The sequence below is a fragment of the Saccostrea cucullata genome, unplaced genomic scaffold (genome assembly GCF_032062105.1).
Source record: "Saccostrea cucullata isolate Sc308-1 unplaced genomic scaffold, CSIRO_AGI_Scuc_v1 ctg5825, whole genome shotgun sequence".
In the NCBI taxonomy this organism is placed as follows: domain Eukaryota; kingdom Metazoa; phylum Mollusca; class Bivalvia; order Ostreida; family Ostreidae; genus Saccostrea; species Saccostrea cuccullata.
The window spans coordinates 14,676-41,220 of record NW_026930518.1 but is presented as its reverse complement, the minus strand read 5'-3'; the positions used below and the strand labels follow the sequence as shown (position 1 = coordinate 41,220).

At 34.8% G+C, this 26,545-nt stretch overlaps 2 protein-coding genes across 2 annotated transcripts; one reads left to right on the top strand and one right to left on the bottom strand.

The window, feature by feature from the left end:
- Positions 1-314: 314 nt before the first annotated feature.
- LOC134228868 (baculoviral IAP repeat-containing protein 7-like) lies at positions 315-848 on the bottom strand. Its single transcript, XM_062710560.1, has one exon. It carries the CDS (start codon positions 846-848, stop codon positions 315-317), a length of 534 nt encoding a protein of 177 aa, XP_062566544.1.
- A 15,945-nt stretch (positions 849-16,793) lies between these two features.
- LOC134228867 (uncharacterized) lies at positions 16,794-21,293 on the top strand. Its single transcript, XM_062710559.1, has 5 exons — positions 16,794-16,972; positions 20,176-20,280; positions 20,736-20,760; positions 21,004-21,088; positions 21,276-21,293. The coding sequence occupies exons 1-5, from the start codon at positions 16,819-16,821 to the stop codon at positions 21,291-21,293; spliced, it is 387 nt and encodes a 128-aa protein (XP_062566543.1). The 5' UTR covers positions 16,794-16,818.
- Positions 21,294-26,545: the final 5,252 nt, after the last annotated feature.

The window sequence follows — 26,545 nt, the reverse complement described above, 5'->3', positions numbered from 1 at the left end:
TAAGTGTGGCACACTCAAATTGGCTACTAATTTCTCGTCGTCTTCTGGAATATTTCGGATGAAATATACTTTATCTTTTAAAGAAGTGTAAGCGGGTTGCCATTCCCGATAACACCAGACGATTTTTTCGGGCCTGGGAGTGATCCAATCTACATTGTTCACTAATTTCTTGACGAATTCTGTTTTGCCCGATTTCGAGAGCCCAGCGACAACCATGGTAAATTCGTGTTTCAGTTGAAAAGAGGGGAGGGGTGTCTCCTGGGAATACATGTTGATCAATGAAGGAAGAGATGGGTTCAGGGTCCTATTTATAGTTAACACGGAAATATGTGTTTGGACTGTTGAATCTCGGCTCGACAGATGGGGCAAAACTGGAAGGAAGGAGCACACAAGGCACAGCAGCATACGTGTCCACAAGGTAGAAAAGCGATTTCTAACTCCTCGTCTAAACAAATGTGACATTTTCCTCGAGCCTGAACATCTGGTTCCGGGTTCAGTAGAGGTTTGATCTCAATTAAAGGTTTATATCCCTGCTTCTCTAAGAACCTGACAAATATACCCATCACCCAGCTTCGTCCCTTATACTGATTGATGTAAGGACAACTGGGGTTCCAATAAGTATGTTCTGCATAAGGATTGTTCTTAAGATCCCAATTCGTTAAAGTCATTCCACAATGAAAACAAGTAGCGTTATCTTTCACTCCCTTGTAGTAAAACCCGGCTCGAGCTATGTCGGGTATTTTTCCTAAGAGAGGTTCTGGCCATCCCTGCTCAAAAGTAGCTTCTCTCTTTGAGAGCTGAGCATACTGGGGATAACGCATGGGTTGGTCTGGCTCGCGACTACCCATGATTAGAAATGACCTTTGATTTTGAATTAGAATACCTTTTATAGAGAGTACGAAGAAGAAAAAAAACACACAAAACAACAATTCAATTTTTATTCATTGTCAACATTGAATATATCAATAACCATAAGGTAAAGTGTTATAAGAGGGTAACAATAATTGTCTCTTATCGTACACAATTCTATACTTTTTCTCTAAAGGTTTGCTCACGACGTCATGATCACGGGTCGTCTGGATTTTGTTGGGATAAGGTAATGTGACTTCCTCTATTTCTCCCTTGAGCATTTGTTGAAAGTCTCTAGGGACACGATCTGAGAGGTTCGATAGTTGAGAGTGATTCCTTTGACTTTAAGGACCTCGGTTCCTTTGGAGGTCCGGTAACCATAATTTTTAGGACCTGCCGACATGAATTTGATGATGTGATCTCCGTCTAATTCGTCGGTCCATTCTCCTAAACTATTACCCAAGGTAGGATTAGAGGTTCCTTCCCGATGTTGGTAAATGATACTGTCCGTATCGAAATAAAGGGCCCGATCTCCTAAAGATTGTAAAGTCTCGTAGAGGTGTAAGCGGGCATGCGCAGTGGTAAAACAAGCCAGGACCACGTTTCCAAAGGGACATTCTTCGACGAATTCCTGTTTGTCTTGATAATTCACCAGCATCTTGTCCTTATTGGAGTCCTCTTTATTGTCTAAGAGTCGCATGCCCTTGATGTCAAGAGTCGAATCTTGTAAAAGTTGCTGTAATTCCTCTTCTTCGTCCAAGTATCTGGTTTTGGGTAATAACAAGTGTTGAGCAAATTTTCCCCACAGACAGTTTAAAAAGAGTTTAGCGATGGTTCTTCTCACTGGATTCTTCTCGATACTGATCCTGTCCATCATGATGCCTTCTTTGTCTAAGACATGTCGAATGTAATCTTATTCTTGTTCTGGGGTATTACAGTCGGGGGGAAATCCGGACGCTTCCTGTTTGATCTTGAGGAAGGTATGGATGTAGGGTCTGAATAAATCCTGTCTGCTTTCTTTAAAATGCCACACTTCGTGTATTCGCTCTAAGGTATATCCCATGTCCAAGGCTTTTTGTAATTCGGTCGTCACCCGTGAGACTACGTTCCTGGTCGGTGTGTTGACATTAATGTTGAGAAGTAGAATCCTGTCGTTCGGCACAGGTTCGACATAAGGGAAATAATAACTTGCCTCCCGTCCGATAAGGTAATACGGGGTGATAGAGGCCTTGGGGTGGTAAGACCCGACAGTGAATGAGGCCGAAATAACTTCTCACGTCCTGGAACTCGTCTGTGATGATCTCGGGATGCCCTACAGGAAAAGGTCTATGTTTCAACATGTAAGGATATAGGGAACAGACGTCCACGTATCTCATGTCCCCTTCCTCACAATATAATCGGGTGGCATTGGTCCGGCCTCCGTACAGGGCGTCTCGGGTGTTCAAGGGATCGGGAATGTCCAGGTCTCGTACAAAATGCTGTAAACTCACATCTCGTTGCTCTTGCTGATCGAAATCGTGCTCCCAGATACTACGGACGGTGTACCCCATGTTCTCCAAGGCCTCCTTCTGAGGGTTTCCTCCTGTAATTGTTGATAAGTAAATTGGGTCCGGTGAGGATGAGTTTCGGTCTGTAGACTGGGATAGCAGGTGGGGCATCCGTGCCAATAACACCCATAAAATTCGTAGACGGTACGAGTCGCTTCCTGGTATCCGTCGACGGTATAATTTCCGATCTGGACTTCGCCCCCGTTTCTGGCATGTTGTATGTGACATCCACTCTGTTGACTGATCCAGGTGAGCCACCGACAGGCTTTGGCCGAATATTGTCGTGCCGGTTGATACCCCAGGTTCGGAATGATGGCAATGGTCTCGTTAGGCATGAATTGTCAACGGTAGGGTAAATTAGCAGCACTGGCAAACGTGATGGATTCCTGGAAAGAGTCGACATGGACTAAGCTCTTGAGGGTGGTTCTAAACTGTGCACAGCATAGTCTTAAAATGTCGACGTCCGAGATACAATAATCTACAAACTCTTTCTGGAAATCAAACACTTTTCCGGTCTGTTGTTCGTACCATTCGAAAAAAGCCTGTCGTCCACTGATAGACATTTCGTCCGGTTTGTATTCATCTGCCGGTGGATAAGGCCCCACGTAATTCTGGTTCTGTTCCATATTAAAAAAGTGGGGGAAATAGCCTTTCTTCAATTCGTTGCATCCGAAAGCGGAGGGCATCTTAGCCAAAGGAAACGGTAAGAAATTATACGAGTCGATGAATTTCAATCCACAAATTTCCATGTACAAGATCTTATTGCCGTTTATGATGACGTTAGGTTTCAGGGGGCGGAATGCACCAGGTGATTTAAAATGAATTGTCCGTCGTATCCCTTGAAGTTATGAGCGATGATGATGGCCTCGTCGTGTACTAATGTGGAATTCTTAGTACCTGTGGTGGGTTGTAATAACCAGTCCATGAACTTCTTTAAGGTCTCTGGTCCTTTAAATATGTGCTGACGGGGTCCCATGTGTTGACAATGAGGACAGGGTTGGTCTATGGGTAAATGACCGCAGTGTTGACAGACGCGGTGGCCACACACAGATTAGGGATGTGGATGCCCGTTTCCTGAGTGCATTCAAAATCGAAATAGATGTAAAACTGTAAGGTGTCTTTCCCCGTCTTCTTCTTCTCGGGCTTCTGTTGAACGTAGCACTGATGATCGGTATCGACGATTTTCTTACAGATCTTACACTGTTTCTGTCCTCCGCACTTGTGATGAGGAAATAATTTCTTAGGCATCCATACATGACACTTCTCGCATAGTACCATCAAATTGCAGACACTGGTGGTCGTTTTCTTGCTATGGGGTCTTAAATTATTTTCGTAGCAGGTCCGGTTCTTAAAAAATCCTTGGCATTGCTGACATTGAATGTGGCTCCCGTCTTCGGGACATTTGGGGTATCCTAAACAAAAGGGACAGCGATGAGGGCACTTGGTCCAATGTTCTGTGACATGACTGTACCCCTCATCGCAATGATCACAGTAATAGGGGTTCCCCGTTACTCCCGGCATCGATAGGATGGCATCGCAATGCTCCTCGTCTAACAAAATGTTCAAATAAGTTCCATCTCCCCAAACTTTGTAAATAGGCTCTAAACAGAGTTTAGTTGAAGTGGACTTGAACTGAAATATTTTCAGTCGATAGCGAGGAGCTAACACCTGTTGTAATTTCGTCCACTCTGCAGATCCACAAGCTTGATTGATATCACACTCGGCCTGTTCCATGAGGGCTATTGCTTCTCGTTTCTGGTCATTTGCTCTTACATCTCCTGACCTCATGCGTTTCCATCGTTTTTCCCATTCGGGGTCTGGATGTTCCGGTTTCTGACTGTGTAACCGGGTGACGACGATGGCTCTAGCTAAACAAAATTTATCATGGGGATTGACGATCCGAACGATGGATTGTTTATTGTTCTTGAAAATCTCCTTATTCACTTGTAAATGTTTGGTTCTGTTTCCACCACTACCTTGTGGATACTTGACGTGAAACATATCGAATTCCAGGGAGCCGTCGCCCAGTTTGAACTCCTTTTTGGATTGTTGCACGACTTCTATCTTGTCTAAAATGAGATCCTCGTTCAAATGTTTACACTGCGTAAACTCGTACCAAATATCTGAATCCAAAGAATTGTGGCGTAGGTTCAGGCGGAGGTAATCGTTAGTATTACACTGCATTTCCGATTTGACTGTTTGTAACATGTCTCTGAATAATCGACGAACGAATCCTCTGTTTTCCTCTTCTGGAAATTCTTTGAAATTGACGGTATAGATATTTTCTTGCGCTTTAAATTTTGACGAGTGTATTTTTCCATTCAGTCTCATCTGATAATACTTGGAAATCGCCTTGAGTTTCGGTGGTGAATGAATAGGTGATTTTGGTCCCTCATGCGCCCTAGTCCTTTGTTGATGCTGTCGTTGTCTTTGTTGTTGTTCTAATAGACCTGAATCCAAAGAATTGTGGCGTAGGTTCAGGCGGAGGTAATCGTTAGTATTACACTGCATTTCCGATTTGACTGTTTGTAACATGTCTCTGAATAATCGACGAACGAATCCTCTGTTTTCCTCTTCTGGAAATTCTTTGAAATTGACGGTATAGATATTTTCTTGCGCTTTAAATTTTGACGAGTGTATTTTTCCATTCAGTCTCATCTGATAATACTTGGAAATCGCCTTGAGTTTCGGTGGTGAATGAATAGGTGATTTTGGTCCCTCATGCGCCCTAGTCCTTTGTTGATGCTGTCGTTGTCTTTGTTGTTGTTCTAATAGACCTCTTCTCTTTAACATTTCGGCATTTTTTTTCCGGATCTTTAATTCTTGCTCTCTTTTCTCATAAAGAATTCGATCTAATTCTCTCTCCCTTCTTTTCCATTTCAATAATCGTTGAGCATGTAACTGTTTTTCTCTACTAGAATCCATGCCCAACAGCTGATGGCTCTGACTGTAGAATGAGCTGAAAGTCGGAGAAAAGCCGTATTTATACAGTGGATGACGTCACAATGCATAGGTAAGGTGGGTGACTAGAGAGTGTACAGAGACGTACACAGTACGAACAAAACGTAAGTCCAACCTATTTTTGCACACGACCCTAAACAAACCCATGCTATATAAACCAGCGCTGGACATTGAGGATCACTCTGCGTGAGCACTTGGAACTAGACACAGGTAAAATGGAGCAGACAAAAAATATGACAGAGAAAACGGAGCATCGTTGGTTTATTGAGATATTCGGAGGTATTGACAAGAAGGGACCTTGGATGAAAACCACAGAAGAAGCCATACAGGATTTCATGAATTCTAAAATTCATTCCACAGAATCGCCTAATCAAAGAGAAATTACCCAAATTGTATGGTTGGAAACAAGACAAAAATTCATGCTGCAGATTGTCCTAAGAGAAGAAACCTAGACTCCAGCTATATTCAGGGGATGAATGGTGATCATGAATATAAGTGGCCAATCGAGGGTGTTCCTGGTATTCTGGATGTAAGTTTCTGGTACAGAAATTCAGAAGACTGTCTTCAAGATTTGTTCCTGGACATGAAAAAGAGAAGGTTATTCCACCCAAGTTACGCCTACTACCTGAATGGTCGTATGCACTTTAGGACTGTCTTCAATATTTATTGTAAAATTTGGAGTTTAACAGAATGATTGATTACAGATCCCTGAAAAGGCACAGAAGAAGAAGAAAAAGTAAATTGATGTATTTTCATTCAGAATAAAATTGCATTGTTATTGTCTGTATTGTGTTGTTATTGTTTTCGGAAAATCCAGTTTGAACTGGCTAGGCTTTGACTGTGAATTAAAACGTGACGTCATAATATGAAAACGTGACGTCATAATCACATTCTTGACTCGCTGCCAAAATCGTAGTAGCAGCGTATATATAGTCAAAAGCTATAATGTAAGCACCCCGTATTTAGGGCTGTGTACTGAGTGGACCCACCTAGCCCCCCCAGGGTTGGGGTTAGGGGTTAGGGTTAGGGTTAGGGCTTGGGGGTTAGGGTTAGGGGTTAGGGTTAGAGTTAGGGTTAGGGCTGTACTCAGTTGACCCACCTAATCCTAGGGTTAGGGTTAGGGTTAGGGGTTAGGGTTAGGGTTAGGACTCAGTTGACCAGGATATCCCCCATGAACCCATATTGACCGGCTATCCGCATGTCCTAGTTGACCGGCCGGCTAGACGGTTAATACTACTTATGTTTTTTGCAACAATTATACATTGGACGTCTTGTAAAATTTTGTTTCTCTAATGTGTGTTCAATTCTTCTTCAAACGTCATATTAGTCGACGATCAGAAGACAGACAGACGCACAGTCCCTTAACAACAGATATTTGATATTTGTTAAGCGTCCAGTTTTTTTAATAATGCGGTACAACGAAAATTGCTCATAGATATTCCACAAAGGGTTTAAATGCAAGTTCAAGCAACTTTTCGACATTTATCCTAGCTGCAGACCAGTAGCTCTCCAAAATATATACCCTGACACACTGAGATGCTCCATATGTTTCGTGTCTTACATTTTTAAAAAGTCTATATTTATTGCGCACGAAAAGTACACCTTTTCTCCTTCTATATCTGCGTGTCTTAAACTACCATCTCACAATATTACCTTCCATATACAGTGTGTTCCTAGCATATCTGTTGCTATTTCCCTAACAAAACATTCCTTAATAGCTTTCCTGGGCCGAAAACTGAGATCATTATGAGTATTTTGCCCATGTATACTGTTATTTTGGGTGGCTAGATAATTCAGTCAAATGCAGTACGTGAATATATGAGGAAACTTTTGACATCTAGCTTTTGTTCTCAGAAGTAAAAATTTGACGAAATTACTGCAGAAGAAAGGGTTACTTTTTTGTGCAATGGATTGATTGATTGATTGTATATTGTTTAACGTCCCTCTCGAGAATTTTTCACTCCTATGGAGACGTCACCGTATGCCGGTGAAGGGCTTCAAATTTTGACCTTTACTCGGCACTCAGGGCCATTGAGCAGTGAGGGATCATTATCGTGCCAACGCCTGCCGCTGACACGGGGCCTCGGTTTTTAAGGTCTCATCCGAAGGACCCGCAACTTTCACTTAAAAGTGCCGAGTGCATGGCGAAGGAACAGTTGCTACCCATTTTAACGACCAGGTCAGTCGCGGCCTTGTGTAATGGATATACATATGTACAGTTTTTCTATAAGTGACATTGTTACTTTCTTGTCGTCGACCGCCGTGTGCTACTTACGGGGGGGGGGGGGGTCCGTGGACGTACTCACAACTTAGAAGTTTTTATTCTTGAATACATTGTAAACCTTCCATTATTTGTAGAAAAAAACAAGCTTTAAAAATTTTGCAAATATTATAATACTATAAATACTTTAATTATGATGGTTTTAATCTGTAATATTCCTGTAGGGATAGGGTGTAATAAGTTTTAAAAGATATTAAGTGATTACATTTTCCAGAGATATGAATGAAATCAAAATTAATATTACAATAAAACTCGTTTAGTACGAACACGGATATAGCGATTTCACGGATATAACGAAGTTTTTCTGGGTCCCCGGCACAATGCTTAACAAATCTTTGTAAAATTTTTACGGTTATAACAAACTCTGATATAACTAATTTACGGATATAGCGAACTTATTTTGAGTCCCACTGAGGTTAAAAATAATGAAATTTACATCTTGTATAACGAACTTTCAAAGATCTCAAAATTTGATAAATTAAACTGACTTTATTTTCTTATAGCATTTGTATATAAAATTCAAATCATAATACAACCTTAGTTATCGAAGGTATGTTTTGTAAAATTTGCTTACCTAACATTTGGTAGTAATACTTGAAGGAAAACATGCATATATCGAATTCGATGTATATGGTTATGCGAATTAGTTATACAGATATTATAGGATTAAACGTTCTTTTTGAAAAATTTTTCGATGTGTAAACTCTTGACATTTTACTCACAAACTAAATAAAAGCGCAAAGCACTTTTATGCTAAGTTTGTGAGTAAAATGTCAAGAGTTTACACATCGATAAATTTTTCAAAAAGAACGTTTAATTCTTATAATTCCAATAACGAATTTTTAAAAAATATTTGAATTATTTCTCATTGAGGCCTCCATACAATCCGTTATTTCCGGACGGCGTAAGAATACTTGATACCGCAAAGGAACGTAATCGATATGAATTTCGATACAGTTCAGCTTAAATATGTCAAAACAATCAATAAATAAATGTAAAAATGTATAAAGACTTATCGAATGTTGTTTAAGTCAACAAATAGCGTAATTACGAGTTTACTTCAGAATAGTTCGTCCTTGACCATGGCCATGTTGACATTACCGACAACTCTCAGAGCGAAAGTTGCAGACCGACGACGCCTTCGATTTGCACTAGTTTGTTCAAAGATTGAGGAACAATATAGAAAGTAAATATGAATTTGATGCGAATAAGGCAAGAATTTGAGGTACGTTTCTTATCCCTGTCACAACGACACAAACTGATCTGATTCGGTTCGTATTATGAACGTCGAGAATGAGTGAATGACATCAGCGATTTTAAAATTCACAACTGTGATCCGACAGTAGCATAAACACTTTCACGGCGTCTCAGCTGGTCAGTCCTGTATGTCGCCAGTTTTGCTTTTATTTAATTAAATTTGAAGTTTCTTTTATCCATAATTTAGCTAAAACAAACCAGAAATAGCTGCTTTTGTTGTTTATACAATAGCTCAGAAGCTTGGTCAAGAAAGTAGTTCTGATTGAAAATTTTATCGATGTGTAAACTTTTTTCTAAAACGTGCTCTCGTCCAATCAAAACACAGAGAATCAATAAATAAAATGAAGATTGGAATTATAGCGAATTAAATTTATAGGTCCCCAGGACTTCACTTTAACCAAGTTTTACTGTATACCATTTCACTGTCAAGTTGGTATTGGTTACAAACAAAAATCAGATAATACATGACTTCTGGTATTTTCTTTGACCAGACATAGCCCCAGAAGAGAATGGAGGCATGAAGTTTCCGGAATTTCTAGATAGAAGAGGTCGACCTGGCAAGTATAGTAGAGTTGCTTGGCAATGAAAAGTTCGAATGTTTAAGTGGCATTGAATGCAAATAATTCTTATATAATTCATTTGATATGGGTTAATAATCATGTTTTAATTAAATGCCTCATGTTTTATTTCAGAATCGACGTTATTTGAATGAAGGGCGTCTGTCCACAAAAATGTATATGTGCAACTGTGTATAGCTAAACTATTATGTAGACTTTTTTTATTTTATTTTTGCCTTTGTTACGAACATTTCTGATTAGAATACTTGCTTTAATTTTAATATTTTAATAAATGTTTCATATATGTATGTACACTGTATAAATGCAAATTACTAACAAATGTGATGAATAGGAAATGTGTAACATTAAGTTCACGTGAAATTTAAAAGAAGCTAAAAGAATGTACTTTCCTTGCAGTTTTGTATTGCAGTAGGGCAATTAATGCCAAGACAGCAGTGGAATCTCAGAAGAGATCTTTTTGTTTTGAATTGCTTTGTTTTAAACATTAACAAATACTTTTTTAAATCTAAATTTAGTGTTGTTTTGGACTCAGTATTTGTGTTTTACAATAAATTTTTAGAGAAATGTAATTTCTTGTTTGTCATTTTCTTCTATATGATAAAAATAGGACTAAGTCAAAAATAATTTTTTTTTTAATTTTGAATTTCGTAATTTACCAATTTTCCTGTAAAAAAGTTTATTTCACATATTCAAGGGCTAAAAAACAATGATTAATAAATGTGCTTTTTTTTTACTCTTGACTAGCTATAAAAAAATATAATGGGCTCATAATTTTACAATTAAATCCAGAAATATTAATATGTTTCTGGATTTCTTATCAGATAATTTGACACTTCAAGCAAGCTTAAGGCTGCAGTATAAAAATGATGCCATAATTACCAGAGATTCGTCAAATTCTTACTTGATTGGCAAACAACTTTTAAAGAGGCTTGGTGGTCGTGGCCATTTTTAGACTATATAAATCTCCTTTAAAAGAAGAGTTCCATATAAAGATATACAAAAATGATCAAATTTTAAAACTAATATGTATGAATTTTTTCTTTGTCAAATGATACTTTGACAATTTAAGATATCACATTTAAAAATTTAAGTTATATCTGGTGGTTAATTTGTTATTAATTTGTTGACCCCCAGTCTCCTTATGCAATGATTGAACTTTAAACAACCTACTTACCTATGGAAATTTAAAAAAAAAGGCAATCATGGTCGGATCAGGTGTCATGGATTAGAAAACATTGCTATAAATGAGTCCAGCCATTATGTGCTACTTGTCATGTTCTGGAAAACGGAAAAAATCCTTTAATAACTCAGTGTGTAAATAATGGCACTTGCATATCAAATCAACTCGGGGACATGTATTTCCCCTTTTCAGGTGATAAGGGCACATTGCATAATTAGTAACGGAAGTTGACGAAAGAAGAGATAAAGTCATAACGTTAACTTTTATTATAAATGTTTGTTGTAAAATCATCGGGATATATCGAGTGGACATGAGTAGAAGTTACTATTGATAATTGATAATAGGTCATCGATATATGCAGCGAATATCGGGTTGAAGGCCACACCATGTGTTTTCTCTTCTCATGTATAAGGTTTTCAATAAATTCTGATTCACTTAAAATGATCTGATAATAAAAGGCACAATTCGTACCTAAGGGAATTCGGACAATCTGTTGGAAAACCTAATTTCAAAAAAAAAAAAAAAAAAAAAAAAAAAAAAAAAGCATAGATATTATCAATCAGAAACTCTTGTTAGTATCGACACTTCATGAAACTTGTATGTACAATCAGAATAGTTTTAATAAATTGATAATATGAATTCCGTTGTATCGACAAAGGAGTTGCCTTTGATGTCAAACTGCCCGAACGTTAATATATCGTGAATACACTATGATTTTGATGAAATTTGTGATTTTAAATTAAATGATCAAAAAGTTCGCGAACATATTAAATAACTTTCATAAAAGAAACAGTGTTTGGTTTCAGTGTTGATTTTATTTTAAATTAGTCATCTCCGATTTTAATGCTCATCTGTCATCGTTCTGCCCATGTACGAATCACGAGATAAATGCGGTCACGTGATCCCCTCCGTACAGTTCTGTGACAAAAGCTGAAAGATTTTCCTGAATTTTATATTTCTTTCCATATTTGTTATTTTTTATAACAAGAACAGTTCATTTGTCAGAAATGGTCAAATCTCGGCAACAGAATTTGTGGATAAGAATATCCTTTCCAAAAATATGCATGGCGACCTTCAAAACCCAAATCTTCTGTCTCGGGAGAGACGTTTAATCAAGGTAGATAGAAAATGGGTGCCTTCTTTTGATCATATCTAATATGTTTAAAATCTAAAGTATACGATATCTTAGGTATTAATAATTATATTATTGTTAAGATATTCAACTATTTTTCAAAGTGTAAATTGAAGGTATTTGATAACAAATTGCTTAATTAAAAACATATCTCTTTTCAAACTTGCTCCTGCTGGACACGTTATTACATGTGACGTAAATATAGTTAATAATGAGGACCTAAATATAAAGTTCCTAAATATATAGAACCCCGGTCCTTCAACTGCCGTCGGAATTTCATAAATATTATGAATTCTGTTGAAGATTACGCCAGACGATGGGCCAGATATGAAAAAGAAGACGTTGACACGTTGTCAGAATTGATAAAATGTATCAGATCCATGCTGAAATCGCGAATTAAAAGATTAAGGGGCAATTTGGAAACCATCTATCCTTCTGTATTCAATAATCCAGAAGTGACAAAAGAATTAGATAGATTACATAATCAGTACGTACTGGTTCCTGCTGACAAAGCAAGTAACAACATTGTCTTTGTTTGTAAGGCTCATTATATTAATTGTATTTTAGAAGAACTTGGATTTATTCTACAAGTGGTATTCCAACTTATACTCATATTTCCCTTTCTAAGGAAGAAATTCTTCAAAATCATGTCAGTTTTGAATATTTTTAATATCCAGAGGAACCAAAATGAATTTGAACTACCATATATATATATATATATATATATATATATATATATATATATATATATATATATATATATATATATATATATATATATATATATACACAATTATATTGATTGTGTTTGGTTATGATACACACATAAAATGCACACGTATTACTTTGCTTATTGATCTTATTCGAAATTTGAACACTGCATGGATCAAATAATTCCAGATATTGAAATCAAAAAAAAATCTACCATGAACGTAAGGGATGAGAAGAAATAAGTATGATTTTGTGTATTTTTTGCCTAAAGAATAATTACAGAAAGGTATCTAAAAAACGGATGGTCATCCCTTCATTAATGCCTTGAAATATAACTATATACTTATCTTTTTCAATCAAAAAGACTTATTGCAATCGCTTTATAGATTTTAATGTCGATGTCATGTCGTTACAAATTAACACACATGGACGTGTGATTTACATTTTATTGGTATACGGAGTTATGCATCATAAAATTTGATTTTTAACTTTTTTTCAGACTGTATTTATAAGCTTCGAAAAAATTTTTACAAAAATGCATACTTGGTTCTGAAAAAAAGTTTTACCAATCCTCTTTTCTCACTCCTAAGTAAAATATTTGCAGCAGTGAGAAAAAAAATTCCGAGAGTTATGTACATTAATACGAGGGGTGATGTTCGCGAACTATCTCTATATCTACAAAACCACAATTCAGATTAGAAAAAAATATTTGGAACATACGTAGCCATAAACAAGTTCTTTAAATAACATATGCTGAATGAAGATTAGCTCTTTGTTTGTGAAGTCACAGTGTGAAATGAAGGATATGAAGATAACAAACAGTATTCAATATCAAAGTCCATAAAACAATACAAAATAGGTGAAGAGCAAACAAGGACATCTTAAACATCAGAGGTGGGATCAGGTGCCATGGGGGAGTGAGCATCCCCTGCCGACAGGTCACACCCGCCGTATGCTCCTTGTCATGATCGGAAAATAACGGAAAAAACGTCTTCAATTCATTGTATAAATAATGGACTAACAATAAGTATGAAAAACGTCAGTCAGCATTTGACTCAATTATAAATTGTATTTGCTGACAAGGTCATGGTATCGACCATAGAACTTATGAAATGATGACTTTAAACAAGACTGCTGATAGTCTTGTTTCATCAACTTGTTTGTCCATAAGATACCTTGTTTTAGGAATTTTTCATACGTAGAGCATCTAGCGTATCGAATCAACTGTTTACTCCGTATGCAGGTGATGGGGGAATATTGCTGCATAAGTAAGGGAAGTTGACTATAGAAAAGTTAAAGTCATCACGTTTATCATAGAGCTTGGTTGTTAGATTATCATAAGTGTCGTTTTCAAGTAAAATATCCAAGTATGAAACAGATGTGTCAGACTCTGCGGTATCTTTTATCTCAAGCTCACCAGGATATGTCGTATCGACATAGGATTGGAAATTATCATTGATAATTGAAATTACGTCGTCGATATATCTAAATGTCGAGTTGAAGGCCACAGCAAGTGTTTTCTTCTTTTCGCGCATAAGATCTTTTACAAATTCTGCTTCATATGAATACAAAAATAAGTCTGCTAATAACAGAGCGCAATTTGTACCCATGGGAATTCCAATAGATTTGTTGGAAAACTTGGTCTCCAAAAACCAGATAGATATTGTCAATCAGATACTCAAGCATCTTTTTATGTCAATTTCAGAGTACTTGTGTATGCAATCAGAATGTGTTTTAACAAGATAATTTTGCGAATGACCAATGTCCAGGTAGGTAAATTTACGAGTTCCATTTTTATTGAAAAAGCAGCTGTCAATGATATATAAAATCCTGGACTTTAATGTGTCTTTGGGAATGGTTGTGTATAAAGTTGAAAAGTCGTAAGTTTTTAAGCTGTTGATTTTGGTAAAATCTTTTGATTTCAAATTGTCCAAAAGTTCTTTGGAATTTTTGAGTATCCACATCTGATTCACACCACTTCTTGAATATATTGTTGCACAGTACTCGAAAAGGTTTTTCCTTCACTACTTTCAATATCTTGAGGAGTAAAGAAAGAGGCTTGGTTGAACATTTACTGGAACCCGCAATGTATATTTGTTTGTAAGGATTCTTTTGAAGTTTTGGAAACCAATAAATAAATAAATAAATAAATAAATATATATATATATATATATATATATATATATATATATATATATATATATATATATATATATATATATATATATATATATATATATATATATATATATATATATATATATATATATATATATATATATATATATATATATATATATATATATATATATATATATATATATATATATATATATATATATGTATATGTATGTATGTATCAGTTATCATTATCCTTATCATGTTATATATCAAATTAATAATTTATAAGTTATTATTGCCATTGACATATTTGAATACGAGCAAAGATTAGATAACTTGGCCTGCATAAGTAGTTGTGACTCGAATGCATTTGATACCAATTATTGACTTTACATGCTCAAATAACTTTTCCAAACTTGTCTAAACAATTGCTCCTCAAGAATCCAGTATTATCTAGTGTAAATATTACTTTGTTAAGTAGATGATGTTTGTTCTCTTAGATTAATGACGATAATACAAGAAAGTCTGACATGAAAACTCGAATGTTCAAGAAAAACCATGCATTTATCCCTTCAAAAGCAATATTTAAAATCTAAATTCAATGTGAAATCGTATTAGGTTCATAAAAGCGCCTGAGAGAAATAAAGCATTAGCTCGTGAAGAATAAGAAGACATAATTGATTTTAAATAAACTAAGCGTTTTATTAAGTTACTATAAGCCAAAGCCATAAAATCAAAATAAAAAAAATGAAATGATGAACTCACGTCAAACGAATCGTCAAAACCCGTACTACATTGTACCACCCAAAATGAAACAAAGTATTTAAAAGGGAGTTGGGCAGAAACATTTATCTAAAGGATACAGGAGGGATCGGTGGCCAAGAAGGAGAAAGTATCCTTTGTTTACTGTTCACACCCGTAGTGAGTTCAATGTCCTGAAAAGTTGTACAGAATTATCCGGGGTCAAATGAATGAAAAGGCAATAACCGGAAAATTTAATCACACGTGACAAAACACGACACAAAGCTAGATTTTATTTACAAAAAGGGTATTCATAGCGGCATAGAATTTGCAAAAATCTGATTTGTGTTACGTTGTTACGTTGAAATCCTTGTTTCATAGTTAATAAGTTTGCCAATACATTCTTCGGTTTAAATCAGAGCATATTCTTGCATATCGAATTAGGTGAAATTGATAGAAATAACGAACAGTATGGACAAATGCTGACTGACGTTTTTCATTCTAATTAATAGACAATTATTCATACACTGAATGGACGACGAATTTTTCCATTATTTCCCGATCGTGACAAGGAGCACTCGGTGAGTGTGACTGGACGGCAGGGGATGCTCGCTCCTCCATGGCACTTGATCCAACCTCTGATGTTTTGGAGGTCCGTGTTTGCTCTGCTCCTATTTTGTATTGTTTTATGGAGTTTTGATCTGGAATACTGTTCGTTATCTCCATATGTTTCATTCAAGCTAAGAAGTCCATAAAACAATACAAAAGAGAAGAGCAAACACTGACCTCCGAAACATCAGAGGTTGGATCAGGTGCTGTGGAGGAGTAACCATAGGAGACGAAAACATGATACGTTGAAGATGTTTGAATACCCGAAGCAGGTAGAGGTGGAATATTACAACTAATGAAGGAATGAGAAAAAACTTAATCATCCTGTTGCCATACACTCTTTTTATTGGTAATTTTTGTCTTTATTCAGTAATTAAGTCTTTCGACTTATTTGGTGCTCAAAAGCTTGCCCTGAGTGCGTTCAATTTTTAAAGCGAAGCAAGCTACTCGTATGATAAAGTGATACTAGTATTGAAATTTAATTTTAGATTTAAACAATCTCGTTTAGAGTTTATATTACGTAGATTCTATAGTCATTATAATGACCAAGGCACATAATCTCACTTCTGTAATTTTCAAGGTACATGTGTGTATTTTATGCCCTCTTTTCACATTTCTGTTGTTTGAAGATTTTTTTTAGATCGATCACCGTACATAATATTCAACTTTAACATCAGTAAAACACCCAAACCTGAAAATAGATGTCGCAGAGTCTGTGTTATCTTTAAAATAGGTATTATATAATCATGCGTAATATATCAATTTTAATCTACCTCTTATCAATCATGTGATTTTTTGTTTGATAATTTTTATTGCGCTCATTTCTACAGATAAACTTAACAGAAAACAGAATGGTATTAACTCAAGTGAATAATTGTCCCAGCACATTTTCGAAATGGAGGAACAGCTCTAAAGAGTGTCCAAACACAGACTATTATCATTGTGTGCTTGATGAGAACTCCAACTTTGTTCAGGGATGCATAAAACCAATATGGATCGAGACAGGTAAAGACGGGTTTTGTTTTCATTTATAACAGAAAACGATTACATTGGGTATTTTGGCATTACAATGCGAACTCGATTTAAACAATTATCACCAAACATTACAACATCTCAGACTTTAATCAAAATCTGTATAATTTGATAAAATGATTTGAAAGGCAAATAGCTCAACATTACATTGCCAGTCAACCTAGCATCATCAAAATTTAGATTTCAGTATACATGCATTTAACAATTTTATTTACATTATAACTGAGATTTATAATCATACAATCTGTTTTATGCTTCCCGGGTTTGATAGTCATTATCAAATTTTGTGGACAGATATAATATAAAGAATATCACTTGTTGATTGGGGAGGGGCATATTTTAAAGAACTATAGTTCAATTACAAGACATTTTAAAAAATAAGAACTTGAGTTAAGAAATTTGAATTGTCCTCAAGGAAGATTGGAGATGGCTAAACTTACAGTTTAAGAGATGTCTATAACCTACTCTAAAACCAAAAATAAGAATACTAAACAGAGAGTAATACAATTAGAAACAGAATTGCAAATATTTAAAATAGACATTTTATTGAAATTTATAATCAAGAAAAATATAATTCAGAAAAGAAATTACTTCAAATATATGATGAAAACTAGAGGGATCATCTATTAGATCTAAAGCTAACTCATGAATAAAAATAGGTCTGCTAATAACAGGGCGCAATTGGTACCCATGAGAATTCCAATTGATTGTTGGAAGAACTGAAAAAGCAACTGTCCATTATATAAAAACCCTGGACTTTAATTTATCGTCGGGAATAGTTGTGCATAAAGTTTTAAAAGTCTTACGTTTTTAAGATGCTGATTTTGGTAAAATCTTACGATTTCAAATTGTCCAAAAGTTCCTTGGAATTTTTAAGTATTTAAATCTGATTTACCCCACTTCTTGAATATATTGTTACACAATACTCCAGAAGTTTCTCCTTCACCACTGTTAATATCTTAGTGGGGAGAAAAGAAAGAGGTTTGGTTGAACATTTACTGGAACCCACTATGTATCTTTGTAAGGATTTTTATGAAGTTTAGGAATCCAATATAGATACGGTAGTTCAAATTCATTTTGGTTCTTTGGGATCTTAAAAATATTCAGAACTGACTTAGGATTATAAGAATTTCTTCTTCAGAAAGGGAACTATGATTATAAGTTGGATTACCACTTATAAAATTAAATCCGATTTCTTCTAAGATACAAATAATTCATATAATGAACCTTACAAACTGGGACAATGTTGTTACCTGCTATGTCAGCAGGGACCAGTATATACTGATCATGTAATCTATCTAGTTCTTGTTTATATTCCATCTTCGCTAGCAAAGGGTTTCTGATACGCTTCTCTCCTCATAATCCCTTGGCATACGGTGTTGACAGAAGTTGGGTTTTTTCTGAGTTCTGATTGGGATTCGGTACACCCGGTCGACCAATTAGCAATTGTTTTTTGTAAATGACGTTATTTGCGTTCGGGATACTTCTTGACTCTTTAATCTCGGGAATGAAAAACGCAAGTAAACAACGATCCGTGCAATAACATGCAATTCTATGAATAGCTATGGTGTAATCCAATATCTTCTAAAATGTGATTAAGAATATATATTGAAACTTCAGATTTGTACTTTAAACAATAAATAAACATAACTCAATTATTGCTTCTATATCATTCTTGAAAAAAAAAAACTTTGATTTAATTCTTTTAAACACACGTCTTTATTTCTGTCGATGACGCAATCTGTGCGTACCTGATAGATTCGAGATCACGTGACGAAAACAATCCCGTCTTTTGTCTTCACCGTATGCCAAGGTTTATGAGGAGGGTAGCGTATCAGAAACCCTTGGCTAGCGAAGATGGTTTATTTTCTGGATTGTTGAATACTGAAGGATAGGTGGTTTTCATATTGCCCCTCAATCTTTAAATACGCGATTGTAACATAGATCTGATAAATTTTATCTTTTCTGACAAAGTGTCCACGTCTTCTTTTACATATCTGACCCATCACCTGGAGTAATCTTCTACAGAATCCATTTATGAAATTCCGACGCCAGTTGAAGGATCGGGGTTCCCTATAATTAGGACCTTTTACAATTATTGATATAAGGTCTTCATTATTAACTATATTTACGTCATCTGAAACATCGTCTCCAGTGGACTATAGTTATAGGGTGAAGAAGAACATGAACACAATGAAGGATTATTTTTCAGATACTCGATACCCAGGCGCTGTAAAGTTTTCTTTTAATTAAAAGGTTTGGAAGCAATAGTCGATGTATATTTATAGGAAATACAAGGTGTAGTTTGCCCTTTTGTGATTAAGGATATTACTGATATTCACTTCATCTTGAAGTTTAAAAAAAAGGCGTTTTGTTTTAGCTGCATTTTCTTTAGTAAAATGTGCGGGTTTAAAAAGCCTATGATTTGAAATATTCATTATCACAGATGCGAGCCTATGTTCTGGTGTCAAGGACTCAAAAATTGGACTTGCCTTGACCTTTTCAAGAAGACTATTCCAAAGTTTCAATGGGACAGAGTAAAGTTTGTTGCGAATATGACGTAGACCTTACTGTTGAATTACATAAGGTAGTAATGAATCAAAAGAGACGTGTCTTTAAGATTTATTATGACTGCGCTTATGTCTCTGTGTATGTTAAAAAGTCCCAACACCTTTACGTTTTAAACTGTTGACTGGAAAGATTTCCAATGCTATCGACATTGTCTATACATCCATAGGGAAAGGCTGTCCCAGGTTTTCTAATCAAAAATTCTTCTCGTTGTCTACGGAAAGGTGTATCCAGTGAAGGACTATTGGTATGGTGATAAATCCTTTTCAAGAATTCTAACTTTCATTGACAAAATAGAATGATCAGGTAAATTAAACTGCTTGTATCAAAGCTGTTGGTCCCCATTATTTATTTGAAATCTATGACTTAGTATTCTTTTATAATGCTCCCTTGGTTTTACCAACATAGACAAGTCCATACAGATTACATTTTATTCCGTAGACAACATTAGAAGATTTGCAGTTCAGATTTTCTCAAGTTTTGGTATAAGATCTCTGTCAAAGTAGAGAATTAGATATAAACATGGTTTTAAAATTAAAAAATCTAGAGACCTCATTTAAAAACCTGAAACACTTTAGTATTCTAAAAAAAAATTTCTGGTTATTCAGAGTTTTGTCCGGTGTACAACACAAAAGCCGTGAAAATGGACTCACAAAAATGCAAAAGAAAAGAATGTCCAACAAGCAACTTCCGCTCTTTTCAGATTTATCAATGTAAGTATATTTACATTTGTTACTAAGCTTGACGATAAGGTTATTTAACTGATAGTTCAGAGCTCTTAATATAAAATGTATTCTAAAGAAAACTTTTAATCTTTACATGAATAATTTGAAAAAAAAATGCATTTAAGGTTAAAAAAAAACTCATTTTACCCCTCCCCTGCAAATGAAAATTGAAAAGGTTAATTTCGTTCAAATTCAAAATACTTAAATTGAACTGTAAAAAAATTAGGTTTATGTGTCAAACACCTGCTTTAAAATTGTATCATTCCCTGTCTTTTGATACATATAGACGAAATAAAACAGAAAGGCAATCTTATTTATAAATTAACTTTAGTGATTTTACATAGACAACTTATAATAATGTTAAAACACAGATTCCATCATGTTAATTTTTTACGTTCTGCCTTTCTTTCACGGGGGTTATATTTTACGGTTATTTTTTCCAGATCCTGAATGTTTATCAAGGGAAAGGTAAGATATATATTTTAAAGTATTAAAAAATCTTATCATACTCGACCTTTTTTTTTTTGCTTCAATACTTGCACATGTATTAACATAGTGGAGTACATATAGCTAACTAGGATCCCCTTCCCAATATTCCTTTTTTAAGTTTAATCTCGACTTTGATATCATTATTCTTTAGTTCAAACAAGTATACATTGACGAAAAGTAGGAAACACTTATTTTATATGTTCATTTTTCTTCTGTTTAAAGACTTATTTTGGAATCCACTACGGAGAGTGACATTTCGTTGTCAGCCACCCAGACTTTGACAGAGAATGGATCCTCGCGTCCATTAGTATCAATAGTTCTGCCATCTGTGATCATACCTTTATTTGTTCTCATTTTTATTGCAATGGCGATTTACATTTATTTCAAATTTAAAAGAAGTCCTTTTCCATGGTGTGCATCAAAAAGACGAAAGTCAGAAATTGAAGGTAGGTTTTCTATATTCTTATTATTTCATTGTTTTGTCATAATGTCAGGCATATATTCAGCCATAGAGAAAAGTCTCAGATGTGTGCATGAAATTAATTTTCTAGATTTGTTATGTTTCAGAGACTAAGGAAGAAAATAGTCCTTTCTTGGAGACAAGTAAGATCATTATGAAGAAAAGATAGAATTCTTTTCATTTGCTTGATTTTTTAAGATAAAGAGTATTATTTTAGATAATGTTTTCAAAACTATGTCTAGAAGATTTGAAGATTTTAATATTTTGTTTTTATTTGTTTAAAATGATTTGAGAAGTAGAAGAAACCGATGCTTTGGTACCGTGATTTCTCCAATATTTGTTTAAAACATATTTTATTGTACAATGTATACATAGGATTAGTAACAAGATTTTTAACCAAGAAAACCTTTTCCCTGTACATATATGTGACAGCAAATTTATGTAATCAGAAATTTCATACATTTCCTGAATTTCAGGAAATACAGGAAAATTCCTATTCGGCTTAGTTAGGGAATACACATACTTACTGATTTATTTTTCTTCAATACTTCTTAAATATATCTATGCCTCCTCCTTCCTTTACCTCAACATAACATAAACACCATATATGTTGAAATGAAATTTATTGATCAAATAAATCTTGATCAACAATCAAAACATGTAGTAGAAACAAATCAAAATATCTACCAAAATATTCTTGAAACTACATGCAATTATGTATGGGGCTAACAGATAAGTTCAAATGTTAATATCTCACAATAATCAAATAATGGGCAAAGGTGGGGTCAATTACCCATGCGTTGAAAAGATCATGCCCATTACTGATTGTGTTTGATTGAGAAAATTTAAAATATTAATCACGAAAACAGATGCATAGTATATCCAATGTTTATAATATAAAGTTTGCATATAATGTGAATAAATAATATTTGAAATAAACCTTTTTTTTATTTAGGCATTATTGTACATTTAAAAGAATATTGACGCACTGCTTTTGTTGTCTTGAATGGGTTGTCTCTATCGCAAAATACTATAACTAATTTTGTTTTAAATTTTAATTATTAACAGCGCATATGGGCATTTTTTGTTTAAGTCGATATTCATACAATGCTACTTTGCATTTATGTACGGTTAATTTGAAACACTGAAGCATCGCATCTTAATAAATAAAACAATTAGACAACTTCTTTACAGTCTCTTCAAAGGAGAAAAAAATAAAGCTATATCATATATGATTGACTAACACGTTTCCAAAAATTGTAACCAATTTCATTAAGAGTTTAAACATAGGTAAAACAAATATTCACAAATAATGTGTTTTATTTTCATAAATATTTTTTATAAAGAAAATAATAAATGTCTATTCAGAGTTTTTTTTACATATTCCATTAGACATTCATATACTCTTAAAAAAATTATAAAAATAGAAACGCATAGCATAATTGTAGTGATACATTGAACATGAAGGTTATTCAGAAAAATGATGTATTGATACTATCTAAATGTCATAACTACTCAAGAATTCTAAAATTGCAGGCAGTTCAAGGTCATTAGATATCAATATTCGGTATGCCCCCAACAGACACAAATGATAGCCAAAAACGGATTCTAATGGAAGCAAATGCGTGTAATAAAAACTGTATAGGAATACTCTCATACTCCAAATGTAGAACTTTGGTCAGCTGTTGCAGAACCTGGAATATGCAAATCCTTTGTCTTTGGCAAATCATGAAAATCCATTTTGTCTTAAGCTGCTCCATTGGGTTTAAATCTGACAATTCATATGATTATGACAGAAACAGGTTGCTGTTGCTTTGCAAGAATATGATTGTCATACGAACCTGCCGTTTGTGGCTGTGTATTGTCATGTTGAAATACGGCTAAAGGATGCTGCAAAATTGACAAGGCATGTGCAGGTAGACATTATAGAGTACCCTTTTCCATCAAAGTCCTTTGAATATGAACCAAATCATTATTATTTTTATGTTATATCGTTTTCCATATTATTACACTACGATCACCAAATCTTTTACCGTTCTGGAGGCAGTTTTCTGTCTAACGTTCATTATTAAGCCTTAGCACTCTTAAACTTACAACAGGCTTTCCGATAAACGATCTGGACAAGTACATGTAGTTAGACTAAAATGTTCATTGGGGTTGCTGTGGCCATAGACTGTTGATCTGAAATCTTAGTTTTGGGGGTCAGAAAAATGGAATAAATAATCCTCTTTCAATAATTCCAGCATTCCGTAGTCAACTGCAAACAGTCGTGTTAGATGTTCAGTGCAGTTCAGGGATAGCTAATGCTATAGATTACGTCATTGTGTTACATTCATGCAATTTACGTAATCCTCTGAAGTGATGTTGTGCTGCTGATGTCATATGTAATCTACCGAATTTTTTGCGATCATTGGGTGTTCAATGTTAAAAGTATATGTTTTATACGTTAAATATGGTGCTGTGCGTATCATTAAAATCTCTTCCAATTGTAACCTGTGGTACACCTGCTTCCAGTTGCCTATTTTTCTTTTTGTGCTATGCAGCATTCAGATGCAGCAATTTTAGATTGCGTCAATTTTCAGATAAAACCAGATTAAAAATATCGATAACCCCTGCTTTTGATAGCCCCTTTGTGTCTGAAGGAATTGTATCAGAAACCAACAAATGAAAATTGAAATCAAAATTTTGGGGGCATTTTGCAAAATCGAGTCTTTATGTCTGTGCGATTAGTAGAATACCTGCAAATTCAACAATTGCATTTAAAAATGACGAATTTTACTGAATGCATCATATCTCTCTAAAAACATTGTATAAGTTTAACAAAAACTTTCTTACATTTTTCAGGGTATTGTTCCTACTACGCATATCTTTTTTATGAGTATATTATGCATTTATTAACCGCAAATGTTCAACTATAAAGCCTCTTATTTGCAAAACAAATTCTTTTTCTCTGTAAAAAATACAAAAAATCATGAAATAATTTAGAGCTAATATTGGAGAACAATGCTGAAACCATACTTTAAAAGGTATATCTTAAAGATCTCTTAAATAAACTTTTGGAGTGGCAAACCTCCTTAGGTGTTCCTAAAAGCATGAATCTATAGTATTTCGATACTTACTAAATGTTTTAAAGCGTATATATATATATATATATATATATATATATATATATATAATATATATATAAGCACATTTTACAACAACTCTTAAACTAATATAACTGCCCTAAGTGAAGAAATATTAATATAGAAAGCACAAAGAAATTCACTTTTACATGGATACCCACTTCCGCCCCAGCCCGGGGTTGAACTCTCGACCTTCGGAATCTGTCTCCTAACAGTGCAGGAACAGCGCGCTAGACCGCTCGGCTATCTAGGCAAGTCATAAAACTTGCTTTCGATGCCGATGGAATTCTCGCGGCGCTGTCCTACACTACACGGTCATACAAACAATTCAAAGTATATTGTGACGTCATGTAACGTCAAAAGTGTTGCGCTTTAGTACAGTTCATTGTGACGTCATTATGTTACGTTATTACGTTAACAATTAGACAAATAATGCGGGAAAATTGTAAATTGTCTATTATGACAGGGCATTTAGCTTTGGTTGAAACAATGAAATAAAATGTTTTTCCTTGGTTTCACGTTCTTTTTCGGAAGTCTTGTTATAGAACTTGTATATAGGAAACACTGTAAAATTAGAAAAAATGTTTTCAGCACATGTTCTGATATGTCCGCTCACGGCAGTGCACTGGTATTCAGTTTGACGAATCTGCTGACGATCGACAGTCATTCGGTCAATATAATGCTCACCGCATCCTGAACATGACATGATATATATCAAATTTGAACTCTCGCAGGTAAAGGAAGAATGAATAATGAATTTTCTTCCGTTTTTAAAGATAAATTGTTCGTTTTCCTATAAAAAAGGACAGGTTCCACATCTTGGATGATGACATTTTTTAACACCGGCTGTTTCTTCTGTATTGTTAAATTTAGCTCGTGTTACAGGCACATAGCATCGTTTTTGAAAGTGGGGGGGCCAACCAGACAAATTTTTTTTTACTTACCTGAAAAAGTTGACAAGCAAAAAAAAAAAAAAAATTAAAAGTTGCCCAAACTCGAAAAAATCCTATTTCGGGGGGGGGGGGGGGGGGGGGGGGGGGGGGTCGTAGTGGCCAACTTTTTCGGAACTAACTTACTATCACTTCCAATTTTTCCCCTACAATCCTTGATTTCACTATACTATGGTATAAAGTGGAGGTGCCAACCATCCTTTCCATGAACATTTACTATAGTAAAGGTAATGTTATACAAAAAAGTGGGGGGGCCAGGCCCCCCCCCTGCCCCCCCCCCGGTTGCTACGTCCCTGTGTTAAAATCTTCTTTAAGGAGGGGCTCTGTCTTTTACTTTTGATTAACTGAAATTCACTGAGTACTTCTTTCATCCTTGGATCATTCTCTAAAATTGGCATGTTTATATTTATATATATATAGAAAGCACAAAGAAATTCACTTTTACATGGATACCCACTTCCGCCCCTAACAGTGCAGGAACAGCGCGCTAGTCCGCTCGGCTATCTAGGCAAGTCATAAAACTTGCTTTCGATGCCGATAGAATTCTCGCGGCGCTGACCGTGTAGTGTAGGACAGCGCCGCGAGAATTCCATCGGCATCGAAAGCAAGTTTTATGACTTGCCTAGATAGCCGAGCGGTCTAGCGCGCTGTTCCTGCACTGTTAGGAGACAGATTCCGAAGGTCGAGAGTTCAACCCCGGGCTGGGGCGGAAGTGGGTATCCATGTAAAAGTGAATTTCTTTGTGCTTTCTATATTAATATTTCTTCACTTAGGGCAGTTATATTAGTTTAAGAGTTGTTGTAAAATGTGCTTTATATATATATATATATATATATATATATATATATATATATATATATATATATATATATATATATATATATATATATATATATATATATACGCTTTAAAACATTTAGTAAGTATCGAAATACTATAGATTCATGCTTTTAGGAACACCTAAGGAGGTTTGCCACTCCAAAAGTTTATTTAAGAGATCTTTAAGATATACCTTTTAAAGTATGGTTTCAGCATTGTTCTCCAATATTAGCTCTAAATTATTTCATGATTTTTTGTATTTTTTACAGAGAAAAAGAATTTGTTTTGCAAATAAGAGGCTTTATAGTTGAACATTTGCGGTTAATAAATGCATAATATACTCATAAAAAAGATATGCGTAGTAGGAACAATACCCTGAAAAATGTAAGAAAGTTTTTGTTAAACTTATA